Below are 14,051 nucleotides of genomic sequence, written 5' to 3' on the forward strand. Positions count from 1 at the left end.
ATTTGATTTACCTGCTGTAGCTGTGGAAACCAGGTCCGTCAGCCCATCCCCAAACAATACATCACCCTTATAGGGTAGTACTTCCATATGCTTTTTGGAATCCGCATCACCCGTCCATTGGCGAGTCCATAAGGATCGTCTCGCTGAGATCGACATGGCATTGGCCCTAGAAGCCAGCAATCCAATGTCTCTTTGAGCATCCCGCATAAATAAGACTGCGTCTTTTATATGGGCTAGAGTTAAGAATATAGTATCCTTATCCATATTTTCAAAATTATCTGTCAGCTCATCTGCCCAAGCTGCAACTGCGCTACACACCCATGCCGACACAATCGTCGGTCGTAGTACAGCACCCGTATGAGAATAAATACACTTTAAGGTAGTTTCTTGCCTGCGATCTGCAGGGTCCTTAAGGGCAGCTGTGTCAGGAGACGGTAGCGCCACCTTCTTGGACAAGCGCGTCAGGCCTTGTACACAGTGGGAGGTGATTCCCAAATCTCCCTGTCCTGTTTAGGGAAGGGGTATGCCATATAAATTCTTTTGGGGATCTGCGGCCTCTTCTCCGGAGTCTCCCAAGCTTTTATAAAGAATTCATTTAATTCATGAGATGTGGGAAAATTAATAATCTGTTTCTTTTCCTTAAACAAGTGTCGGGGACCGAGGGTTCATCCTCAATATGCAAGACATCCCTAATTGCTACAATCATACACTGAATGGTTTTAGTCACCCTAGGGTGCAATTTTACTTCGTCATAGTCGACACTGGAATCAGAGTCCGTGTCGGTAGTAGTGTCTTGTGTTAAGGGACGTTTTTGAGACCCCGACGGGCCCTGTGAATCTGTCCAATCTGAGGATTGACCCCCTGATGTTCCCCTAAATTCAGCCTTATCAAGCCTCTCATGTAAAGATGTCACACTTGCATTTAACCTATGCCACATGCTCGTCCAATCCTGAGTCGGCACCAGCGACGGGGGATACACCACTCATTTGCTCCACCTCCTCCTTGGAGAAGCCTTCCGCTTCAGACATGTCGACACACACCTACCGACACCCCACACACACACAGGGAGTTACTTATCAGGGGACAAAACCCCAACCAGGCCCTTAGGGGAGACAGAGAGAGAGAATGCCAGCACACACCCAGCGCCCAACACTGGAATATATGACCAGATAGCGCTTTTATATATTTATAATGTTAATCTCCACTCACTGTGTCGCCAATGTGCCCCCCTCCTCTTTTTTCCAGCCTGTGAAGCTCAGCAGGGGAGAGAACAGGGAGCCAGCGTTTTCTCATGCTGCCTCTGTGGAGAAAATAAGAATTTACTTACCGATAATTCTATTTCTCGGAGTCCGTAGTGGATGCTGGGGTTCCTGAAAGGACCATGGGGAATAGCGGCTCCGCAGGAGACAGGGCACAAAAAGTAAAGCTTTAGGATCAGGTGGTGTGCACTGGCTCCTCCCCCCATGACCCTCCTCCAAGCCTCAGTTAGGTACTGTGCCCGGACGAGCGTACACAATAAGGAAGGATTTATGAATCCCGGGTAAGACTCATACCAGCCACACCAATCACACTGTACAACCTGTGATCTGAACCCAGTTAACAGTATGATAACAGCGGAGCCTCTGAAAGGATGGCTCACAACAATAATAACCCGATTTTTGTAACTATGTACAAGTAATGCAGATAATCCGCACTTGGGATGGGCGCCCAGCATCCACTACGGACTCCGAGAAATAGAATTATCGGTAAGTAAATTCTTATTTTCTCTATCGTCCTAGTGGATGCTGGGGTTCCTGAAAGGACCATGGGGATTATACCAAAGCTCCCAAACGGGCGGGAGAGTGCGGATGACTCTGCAGCACCGAATGAGAGAACTCCAGGTCCTCCTTAGCCAGGGTATCAAATTTGTAGGATTTTACAAACGTGTTTGCCCCTGACTAAATAGCCGCTCGGCAAAGTTGTAAAGCCGAGACCCCTCGGGCAGCCGCCCAAGATGAGCCCACCTTCCTTGTGGAATGGGCATTTACATATTTTGGCTGTGGCAGGCCTGCCACAGAATGTGCAAGCTGAATTGTATTACACATCCAACTAGCAAAAGTCTGCTTAAAAGCAAGAGCACCCAGTTTGTTGGGTGCATACAGGATAACAGCAAGTCAGTTTTCCTGACTCCAGCCGTCCTGGAACCTATATTTTCAGGGCCCTGACCACATCTAGCAACTTGGAGTCCTCCAAGTCCCTAGTAGGCGCAAGACACCACAATAAGCTGGTTCAGGTGAAACACTGACACCACCTTAGGGAGAGAACTGGGGACAAGTCCGCAGCTCTGCCCTGTCCGAATGGACAAACAGATATGGGCTTTTTTGAGGGAAAAAAAAACCACCAATTTGACACTCGCCTGGTCCAGGCCAGGTCCAAGAGCATGTTCACTTTTCATGTGAGATGCTTCAAATCCACAGATTTGACTGGTTTTAAACCAATGTGTTTTGAGGAATCCCAGAACTACGTTGAGATCCCACAGTGCCACTGGAGGCACAAAAGGGGGTTGTATATGCACTACTCCCTTGACAAACTTCTGGACTTCAGGAACTGAAGCCAATTCTTTCTGGAAGAAAAATCGACAGGGCCGAAATTTGAACCTTAATGGACCCCAATTTGAGGCCCATAGACACTCCTGTTTGCAAGAAATGCAAGAATCGACCGAGTTGAAATTTCTTCGTGGGGCCTTCCTGGCCTCACACCACGCAACATATTTTCGCCACATGTGGTGATAATGTTGTGCGGTCACCTCCTTTCTGGCTTTGACCAGGGTAGGAATGACCTCTTCCTGAATGCCTTTTCCCTTAGGATCCGGCGTTCCACCGCCATGCCGTCAAACGCAGCTGCGGTAAGTCTTGGAACAGACATGGTACTTGCTGAAACAAGTCCCTTCTTAGCGGCAGAGGCCATAAGTCCTCTGTGAGCATCTCTTGAAGTTCCGGGTACCAAGTCCTTCTTGGCCAATCCGGAGCCATGAGTATAGTTCTTACTCCTCTACGTTTTATAATTCTCAGTACCTTAGGTATGAAATGCAGAGGATGGAACACATACACCGACTGGTACACCCACGGTGTTACCAGAACGTCCACAGCTATTGCCTGAGGGTCTCTTAACCTGGCGCAATACCTGTCCCGTTTTTTGTTCAGACGGGACGCCATCATGTCCACCTTTGGTAATTCCCAACGGTTTACAATTATGTGGAAAACTTCCCCATGAAGTTTCCACTCTGCCGGGTGGAGGTCGTGCCTACTGAGGAAGTCTGCTTCCCAGTTTCCATTCCCGGAATGAAACACTGCTGACAGTGCTATCACATGATTTTCCGCCCAGCGAAAAGTCCTTGCAGTTTTTGCCACTGCCCTCCTGCTTCTTGTGCCGCCCTGTCTATTTACGTGGGCGACTGCCGTGATGTTTTATCCCACTGGATCAATACCGGCTGACCTTGAAGCAGAGGTCTTGCTAAGCTTAGAGCATTATAAATTTACCCTTAGCTATATTTATGTGGAGAAAAATCTCCAGACTTGATCACACTCCCTGGAAATTTTTTCCTTGTGTGACTGCTCCCCAGCCTCTCGGGCTGGCCTCCGTGGTCACCAACATCCAAAACTGAATGCCGAATCTGCGGCCCTCTAGAAGATGAGCACTCTGTAACCACCACAGGAGAGACACCCTTGTCCTTGGATATAGGGTTATCCGCTGATGCATCTGAAGATGCGATCCGGACCATTTGTCCAGCAGATCCCACTGAAAAGTTCTTGCATGAAATCTGCCGACTGGAATTGCTTCGAAGGAAGTCACCATTTTTTTTACCATGGCCCTTGTGCAATGATGCACTGATTTTAGGAGGTTCCTGACTAGCTCGGATAACTCCCTGGCTTTCTCTTCCGGGAGAAACACCTTTTTCTGGACTGTGTCCAGAATCATCCCTAAGCACAGGAGACTTGTTGTCGGGATCAGCTGCGATTTTGGAATATTTAGAATCCACCCCTGCTGTTGTAACAGTATCCGAGATAGTGCTACTCCGACCTCCAACTGTTCCCTGGACTTTGCCCTTATCAGGAGATCGTCCAAGTAAGGGATAATTAAGACGCCTTTTCTTCGAAGAAGAACCATCATTTCGGCCATTACCTTGGTAAAGACCCGGGGTGCCGTAGACAATCCAAACGGCAGCGTCTGAAACTGATAGTGACAGTTCTGTACCACGAACCTGAGGTACCCTTAGTGATAAGGGCAAATTTGGGACATGGAGGTAAGCATCCCTGATGTCTCGGGACACCAGATAGTCCCCTTCTTCCCGGTTCGTTATCACTGCTCTGAGTGACTCCATCTTGATTTGAACCTTTGTAAGTGTTCAAAAATTTTTTAGATTTAGAATAGGTCTCACCTAGCCTTCTGGCTTCAGTACCACAATATAGTGTGGAATAATACCCCTTTTCTTGTTGTAGGAGGGGTAATTTAATTATCACCTGCTGGGAATACAGCTCGTGAATTTTTTTCCCATACTGCCTCCTTGTCGGAGGGAGACCTTGGTAAAGCAGACTTCAGGAGCCTGCGCAGGGGAAACGTCTCGACATTCCAAACTGTACCCCTGGGATACTACTTGTAGGATCCAGGGGTCCTGTACGGTCTCAGCGTCATGCTGAGAGCTTGTCAGAAGCGGTGGAACGCTTCTGTTCCTGGGAATGGGCTGCCTGCTGCAGTCTTCTTCCCTTTCCTCTATCCCTGGGCAGATATGACTCTTATAGGGACGAAAGGACTGAAGCTGAAAAGACGGTGTCTTTTTCTGCAGAGATGTGACTTAGGGTAAAAACGGTGGATTTTCCAGCAGTTGCCATGGCCACCAGGTCCGATGGACCGACCCCAAATAACTCCTCTTCCTTTATACGGCAATACACCTTTGTGCCGTTTGGAATCTGCATCACCTGACCACTGTCGTGTCCATAAACATCTTCTGGCAGATATGGACATCGCACTTACTCTTGATGCCAGAGTGCAAATATCCCTCTGTGCATCTCGCATATATAGAAATACATCCTTTAAATGCTCTATAGTCAATAAAATACTGTCCCTGTCAAGGGTATCAATATTTTTAGTCAGGGAATCCGACCAAGCCACCCCAGCTCTGCACATCCAGGCTGAGGCGATCGCTGGTCGCAGTATAACACCAGTATGTGTGTATATACTTTTTATGATATTTTTCCAGCCTCCTGTCAGCTGGCTCCTTGAGGACGGCCCTATCTATAGACGGTACCGCCACTTGTTCTGATAAGCGTGTGAGCGCCTTATCCACCCTAAGGGGTGTTTCCCAACGCGCCCTAACTTCTGGCGGGAAAGGGTATACCGCCCATATTTTCTATCGGGGGGAACCCACGCATCATCACACACTTCATTTAATTTATCTGATTCAGGAAAAACTACGGTAGTTTTTTCACATCCCACATAATACCCTCTTTTGTGGTACTTGTAGTATCAGAAATATGTAACACCTCCTTCATTGCCCTTAACGTGTGGCCCTAATAAGGAATACGTTTGTTTATTCACCGTCGACACTGGATTCAGTGTCCCTGTCTGTGTCTGTGTCGACCGACTAAAGTAAACGGGCGTTTTAAAACCCCTGACGGTGTTTTTGAGACGTCTGGACCGGTACTAATTGTTTGTCGGCCGTCTCATGTCGTCAACCGACCTTGGCGCGTGTTGACATTATCACGTAATTCCCTAAATAAGCCATCCATTCCGGTGTCGACTCCCTAGAGAGTGACATCACCATTACAGGCAATTGCTCCGCCTCCTCACCAACATCGTCCTCATACATGTCGACACACACGTACCGACACACAGCACACACACAGGGAATGCTCTGATAGAGGACAGGACCCACTAGCCCTTTGGAGAGACAGAGGGAGAGTTTGCCAGCACACACCAAAAACGCTATAATTATATAGGGACAACCTTATATAAGTGTTTTCCCTTATAGCATCTTTTTTATATATTTCTAACGCCAAATTAGTGCCCCCCCTCTCTGTTTTAACCCTGTTTCTGTAGTGCAGTGCAGGGGAGAGCCTGGGAGCCTTCCCTCCAGCCTTTCTGTGAGGGAAAATGGCGCCGTGTGCTGAGGAGATAGGCCCCGCCCCTTTTTCGGCGGCCTCGTCTCCCGCTCTTAACGGATTCTGGCAGGGGTTAAATATCTCCATATAGCCCCCGGAGGCTATATGTGAGGTATTTTTAGCCAAAAAAGGTTTTCATTTGCCTCCCAGGGCGCCCCCCTCCCAGCGCCCTGCACCCTCAGTGACTGCCGTGTGAAGTGTGCTGAGAGGAAAATGGCGCACAGCTGCAGTGCTGTGCGCTACCTTAAGAAGACTGAGGAGTCTTCTGCCGCCGATTCTGGACCTCTTCTCGTTTCAGCATCTGCAAGGGGGCCGGCGGCGAGGCTCCGGTGACCATCCAGGCTGTACCTGTGATCGTCCCTCTGGAGCTAATGTCCAGTAGCCAAGAAGCCAATCCATCCTGCACGCAGGTGAGTTCACTTCTTCTCCCCTAAGTCCCTCGTTGCAGTGATCCTGTTGCCAGCAGGACTCACTGTAAAATAAAAAACCTAAGCTAAACTTTTCTAAGCAGCTCTTTAGGAGAGCCACCTAGATTGCACCCTTCTCGGCCGGGCACAAAAATCTAACTGAGGCTTGGAGGAGGGTCATATTCTATATCCACTTTTCTTTAGTTTATCTATCTAGGAGTAACTCACTACTCCTTATAGAAGCGCACACACCTCTGACACTTGGGATCTTATTTTCAAGTTATAAGCTATTTTGCTTAATTTATTAGAGGAATAGAGACACATCGGCGCAGCAAAATTTCTCTTCTTCTTTCTTTGTTTTCATGGGGGGAGGAGCCAGTGCACACCACCTGATCCTAAAGCTTTACTTTTTGTGCCCTGTCTCCTGCGGAGCCGCTATTCCCCATGGTCCTTTCAGGAACCCCAGCATCCACTAGGACGATAGAGAAAATGGCACTGGTTAGTGCCTAGGATCAAGCCCCGCCCACCCGACGGCGGGCTTTGGTCCCCTCATGATATTGTAAGAAAATGGCGGGGGTCCGTGGATTTACTGTCCCACAGCCTAATCCAACATATTTATGCCCAAATTGAGGTTTATTGCTGCCCAGGGCGCCCCCGGAAATATTGATTAGCCATTAAAATGTAGAGATGAAAGTTTATTTTCTTAGTCGTAAGAGATTGTAGGCTAACAATTCACCATTGTGTTCTTCAAACAGTACCTGTAATCACAATACTTACATTCTCTTCCTAGTTCTTTCCCAATGTCAGACATTCAAACCCTAACACTCCTTTGTCTTATCAATGGCTTCTAAATCAGCAGCCCTGCTACCTGTGACCATTCCGTACCACTAATGGCCTTACCGTGATCAGGCAGATGCAGGGAGGCATGTCGCACTGAGATTCATTGATGAGAACGGATCAGTGTTTTTCGCAATCTGTAAGCAAATACTTTTTTTGTTTTACACTAATGACAGCAAACATAATTCAAGGTAAGTATTTTATTATCAAAATTATTACATCTCTTCTGAAAGATCAAATGTTACATCATTGTGTAAAAACTCCACGTGAGTGATGATAGCGGTAGGCTCCTTCCTGTGACCTTGCGCCACAGGCCCGTCTGTATAAATGTGCAACCAAATGCAAACCATATTCAGTCATAAAGAGGCATCTGTCCGTGTCGCGAGGACCATCAGAAAGTGGAGGCTTGCAATACAGACCCTGTGATGTTTATACACGTATAATATACAGTATACAAGACCCAAAACAAGGGTGATGTGGTTTCCATCCCTAACCAGTCTCACAGTTGTACAATTATTTTTTAATTTATTTTTCAGGGGGGGGGGAATTAAGCAGTTTAAAAAAAATAATATTAATTTTATTTTTGCTTTAAATCTTCGTAAAAAAATCTCTTTACCACTATTCGGAGGGACACAATATTCTTGTAACAGTCACCGAACTAAAAAAAAAAAAAAAAAAGGACAACTGCTGATTAGAGAGCTGGAGAGAGAAAAAAAAGAATGGGGGGTGGGGGGTGAGAAAAGGGGGGAGGTAAAGACTCACAGTATTATCTTGTTCGAAAACAAAATGAGTCAATGTAGCACCGTGGATTATAACTTCCATATAACTAGCTAGCCTACAATGCTTATAAGCTGAATATAAAATTAAATAAAATCAACTGCCAGTTATTAAAGTAACCAAGTGTAAGGACAAGGAATAAAGTTTTGTTACTTGTGGGGGGCGGGAAAAAAAAAAACAAAACAACTTTTTGTTAGATTCCCCCCCCAGCAAAGTTTAAAAAGAAACCAAAACCAATCAAACACATAAGTTTATGATCAAATGGCTGGTGCCAAAATAGGAGCTGTATGGGGTCTAAAATAAAGCCTTGATTACTTCCAATTCTTACTATACAATTATAGCCAATAAAATCCCAAATCCTTCTATTATTCATTTAATTGCTTCATTTTGAAACTAAGGACTTTTTTTTGTTTGACATCACTCTTGAATACTTCAAATAAAACCAACAATGTGTGATTATTTTACAAACCAATAGACTTCGTAGATTCGCTTTTTCTTAAAAGGGGGAAAATGCCAGTATTACAGGCCGCTGTGCGCAGGGTGTGGGCACTACGCTAATAGATCAGTGACTCGCAGGGACAGCACCTATGGTGTGTTCGCACGGAGCAGAGATCATCGTTCAGCAAACAGTAGGATTCCCTGAACACTATGAAGGAGTATTTGTAGAGGAAAATAGGCACACGAGAATACAAAATCCATCATCCATTCCCTGCCCACTACGAATACTCGACTGTCGGCTCTTTACGCAGAAGGATGGGATGCGGTGAAGATGCCTGCTGTGGGGATCCAGGCAGTCAGAATGCCAAAGCCGGAATCCAGACAGGATCAGGAGACCGACGTCGGTATCCGGACAGCCTGCATCCCGAACAGAAGAACACTTGACCTGCTTTCACCAAACCATACACACTGCTCAAAGCGAATGTTCCACGGATGCAGGGGTAAATCGCCTGTGTGTAAGAACTCTGTTCGATGTCCGGTCTCTGAATTAGAACTCAAAGCATTATTTTATGCCAATATGCTACTTGGAAAACGGCACAGCAACCTTGGCCAACTAGCTGCTGTTATACCACATCTCGGTATGAACTGTTTACTTAAAGGATGCTGGACTTTTTCAGCTAACAATTGGAGAGCCTTCACTTGCTTTGCCTAATGTATGCTGCAATATAATATGGGGGACAAGCTGGGACATATAACATGAATCGCCACTTAGTTGATGGAGTGCACCTGTTACCTTTACAGTTCCCAATGAACGGATAAGGCTATAATGTCAAGAACACTGGATCAGCCCACAATGACTGCCCTCACTTATTTACACAGGTGGCACGCACTACACAGGAAACAGTGACGATATGCGCAACATTCAATGTGTCTCATTATTCCGGTGCAAATATTTTGCAGCTTAACTTGACTGGCCTCCACGCAGCACACAGATTCTGTTGTCGGGGGCACCATCGTAAGTGTAAAATATAGCACACAATTTAAGCACAAAACTTTAAATAAAAATAAAATAAAAAAAATAACAAAACAAAACTTTTTTTTTTTCATATAAAAATATAGGTATCATTAAGATGTCCATTACTATACAGCATAGTACAATGCAGCATTTACTTGGAACATGAAATCCTGCTATAGAGTGTACACTTGGTACAAGATGATCAAGCCTATATACAGCCCATCTATCTATCTATCATCTGCGCTCAGGATATACAGTAAATGACGTTGGTCTACTAATGTTTACTCATGACAATTCTGCTCTATATTTACAGCAGGTGTGGTTTACTGGCACCTCCAGAGCTTCATATAAAAAAAAAAAATATATATATATATGTATATTTATAAACCCAATTCTGGAAGCAGAAACACAAATTTAGACCGCAGACTCGCTGTGTGCTAAAGTGACATTGAAGAACTTGATGGCGCTAGTACTGGAACGGCTTACAGTGACAACCTGATTCTCATGCAGGTTTTTTTTCCCCCCTTTCCAGATTTTAAACCCTAATGGAATTTGAGCATATGAGACGGCAATTCATATTCCAGCACTTTTGACATGACCCCAGCAGCCAGGTAGGTAGGTACACTGCTCTGCCTGGGTCTTCAACCCTTTCCCAAAAAAGAACATAAAAAATAAATAAATAAAAAACAGATACATTCTCACTTTAGAGACCCTCCGACAGTAATTACACAGGTGTCATCACCCTAACTGGCAGTGGTGGAGGCCAAAATAGAGGAACTGAAGGACAGATCTGTGCAGGCCTGGAATGACCGGCCACCGATACAGTACGACTGTGGCCTTCACCTTGCCTTCCTCGGCCCACCCCCAAAAACCTGCTATAACACGATGCTACAAATATAGGTGCTTCTTTAAACCCCTCCTCCCCACCCCTTTAATTCATCTTTTAACCATTTATTTCTTAATCATATAAATGTTGTCCTTACTGCACAAGTGACTACAGGAAATTTCTGGTGATACGGTTAAACCGAGTTGATTGAATGATACTGAAGGTCTACACGACTATCACTGTGTGATTTTCCAAGGTGTTTATTCTTCTTGCAATGTGAGTGCAGAGAACAGGAGCTGGTCACTACCAGCAAAGGTATCGGCCTCCTGCTCGAGTCTGAGAGCCATGCACCAGGTGAAACAGGCTGACATAAGTTCTATCCTGTTCTCTTCAGCAGTCCTACTAAGAAAGGCCCGTTTGAGGTTTTACTCCTGAGGCTTGCATCTGCTGCAGCCGGTACTGGTGTGGTACGGTAGACCCCCGTTGCGGATAATGCTGCGGGCTGGTAACAGCAGATATCCTGGAGCCTGACATAGTTATAGTTCTCGAGTCTGACCTCGACCCTTGCGGGGTGGAGGAGGTGCTAGAAGCCCCAGTGCTGGCCTGCGAGTCCGAGGGTACAGATTCTGTCCTGAGCAATTGGGCTGGACTTGCCTCACGGCTGGGGGCTCGATGGTGGAAGCTTTTCCTCGGCTGACACATGCTAGCATTGCTCCCATAAATCTGCTGGCTGCTGTAAAACCCAGAGTTTCCTGAACTCTGAGTGCTGGGTGAGTCCGTGGAAGCAACATGAGAAGGGCTTGAATAGGAAGCGGAAATTACCGAGGACTCTGCATGGCCGTGCGCTGTCCTCTGCGGTGTCCTGTAGCTGTATCCGCTAGGCTGAGCAGCAGATCCACGGAACGGGGAGGAACTTTGAGAGAGGAGGTTGATCGGCTCTGACTGAGGACTGTCGCACTGCTGGAACTGAAAGCAGAAGGAAACAGCAGACTGAGAGGCATGTAGGCAATATATGTGTGATAAAAAAAATGTATGGAAGGTCGGCTCCACAAAGTCCAAATCGAGAGCAGTAGTGAGGGTGGCAGGACAAACGTTTTGGGGGCAGTATAAAGAATCGGTCACCTCAGTTATTCTTACCTGATAGTTGTATCTGGAAGGGCTGTAGACAGTTGGTCCTTTAGAACCAGCCATGTTCAGCATCTCCGTTTCTCCATCCTCTGTGAGCGAAAACAATATGACACATGAAACGTGACAAGAGGGTATAGAGTATGATAACAAAAGGCCAATGACTATTGCTGATGGAAATGAACACGACGAGCAAAATAATAATAATTTTAAAAAAATCCTAAAAAAAAGCACAGAACTTTTTCTATGAAAGGGATTTTTTCTTGTTGTATTCCTCTGACTAAAGGAGACCGATGGTCTGGGCATTTGGTGTACAACAAGCACATTCTGAACTAGTGAGGTAAATGCAGCATGTGCTGCCCCCCTCTGTTCACTTGTTAAAACTGCACAATTAAATCTTTCATTAAAAAACAAAAAGACAACCACTAAAAATATTAAGAATCCCTTTGAAATGCTATTGAGTACCTGATTCTCTGTCCAGACTGCTCTCCCTGGAAGGCGATAGCTCTCCCCTGTGTGGCACTTTGACCCCACTTCGCAAAACCCGCTCCAGGAATCCCTGTCCCTCGCGTAGCCGCTCCACTGATGTTGGAACCATCCTGTTAATGAAATAAAATTAAGAAACAAGATAGGACACCTACATGCCTTCAAGTTCAATATGGTAACAGTTCAAAGTATCTCCAGTGAAGGCCAACCCCTACACATAGGGGCAGATTCAATTGTTCTGGGCCTCTAAAATTCCCGTCTAAACAGGACTTTGTAGACACCCAAATAAATTGTCACAATTCAATTGTCTTTAGGCGCCCATGCACATCCCGCCCAAACAGACCGGGTTTAGCCGTCTAAAATGGTGAAACCAGTCTAAACGCCCTGCTTTGGGCGTCCACACTCCTGTTTACGATGCCCAAAGTGCCCAACTTCAACATATTTTTTCTCGCACCACAGTAGGCTGCAAGAAAAAAATATGTGTCCTCTGTGGCCGCTGGGCACCCAAACAGCAAAACTGACTTGACGCCAACGGGCGCCCTCTTGTGGCGACCACTATAATAATTGAATCGGCCCTATGTTGCACTGACCTACTGTATCCCTCATTCAGAAGCAGTCAGCCACAAAAGTACATTGTTGCACATTTATATATTAAGGAACCTGCAACCTCACTCTGAGAAATGGTGAAATTGTTCCCTACCAAGTACACGGATGCAACAATGCAGTATCCCCCAGATGGGATAAAAGGAGAAATAAATCCACTTACCACCTGCTGCTGATGTTTTCAGTCTGCTTGCAATGTGAGGAAGAGCTTATTGTCCTTATTTCCGTCGGACTGATATCCTCAGCCTGAGGCATGGAAGGGTGGGCAGGAGACGAGAAGCCACTTTGTGGGGAAGATGGAGCTTGGAGCTGAAAAGCACTTGACAGGTCTGTGTCAGAAATGGAGCCGTTGCTGCTCTGGCGGGTTGGGGTCACAGCACAGCGTATGAGGTCACCACCGGGAGAAGATGGGACCTCCTTGGCTTCCTGTTTCCGCTTCCGATATTCTAACAGAGAAACCTAACAGTGAAGAGAGGAGTCAATGTAGATGGAACGGGCAGCAGAGTCATTATACCAGAACCAAGTGCCCAATAGCAGACATGCATATTCTAGTTTTCTAGGGCAGCACTGCTTAAAGCTGCAACATTCTTGCTCCAAGTCGGGCTGGCCTGCAGTGCTGCAAGGTCAGCATCTTACATTCACTCATGATGTAATAGAGCCAGACTTGACAGAATTATAAATAAGAAGCACCCATCATTTTAACATTTCTGCAACTTGAAAGTCATACATACATGGATATCAAAGACAGGTGTTATGTAATTTCCTTCTTGTTTAGCATATTGTGTCACCAGAAACACTTGATCCTTCTGAAGAGAACAACCTGCTATTGCAAATATATGGAGCTATTGTGAACCTACTGTAGAACAATGGAGGCTGTAGTTTAATTGCACAGAATAATAGTACAATAGACAGAGCAGTCACTGTAGATGTAGCATAAATAGGGGAAAGGTAAGGAAGACCGGGGAGATGTGAGAGCAAACAAATACACTTCTATTCATACTATTGGGGGTATTCAATTAGTGCAGTTTTGTCGAATTTGCAGGTGTTTGACAGTTTTTTGTTCCGTTTTCGGCCATGATGTTTAGCCAAAAAAAACAAAAAAAAAACACCCGAAAAGGCATGGCAAAAATGGACAAAACACTGTCGAAAACACCCGCAATTGAATACCCACAGGTCAAATTAGTGCAGATTTTCCGAATGTCTGAAAACACGGCACTAATTGAATTTACCTCTAGAGGAAACACAAGCCCAAGTCTGTAATTGGAAAATACTTTCTGATCAGCAGCGACTTCCTGTCCCGGACTGTTCAGCAATTACCACTTGCTGTGCACAGAACAGTAGTGTCAGCAGATAAAGCGGGGGGGCATGTGGACGTGTTTTGGGTAACACTGTAAGTACCA

The 14,051-nt window shown here is 45.8% G+C and overlaps 1 protein-coding gene across 8 annotated transcripts in view; it reads right to left on the minus strand.

The window, feature by feature from the left end:
- Positions 1 to 7,566: 7,566 nt before the first annotated feature.
- SETD5 (SET domain containing 5) overlaps positions 7,567 to 14,051 on the minus strand; it is a 185,427-nt gene continuing 178,942 nt past the window's right edge. For all 8 annotated transcript variants that reach the window (XM_063941006.1, XM_063941008.1, XM_063941005.1 and 5 more), the window contains 4 exons: positions 12,815 to 13,110; positions 12,028 to 12,161; positions 11,575 to 11,654; positions 7,567 to 11,403 (listed from right to left, as the gene is read on the minus strand). In XM_063941006.1, the coding sequence (XP_063797076.1) occupies positions 10,840 to 11,403; positions 11,575 to 11,654; positions 12,028 to 12,161; positions 12,815 to 13,110 (1,074 nt within the window). In that variant the 3' untranslated portion in view covers positions 7,567 to 10,839. The remainder of the gene's footprint in view (positions 11,404 to 11,574; positions 11,655 to 12,027; positions 12,162 to 12,814; positions 13,111 to 14,051) is intronic.

This window comes from Pseudophryne corroboree, chromosome 9, assembly GCF_028390025.1.
Source record: "Pseudophryne corroboree isolate aPseCor3 chromosome 9, aPseCor3.hap2, whole genome shotgun sequence".
In the NCBI taxonomy this organism is placed as follows: Eukaryota; Metazoa; Chordata; class Amphibia; order Anura; family Myobatrachidae; genus Pseudophryne; species Pseudophryne corroboree.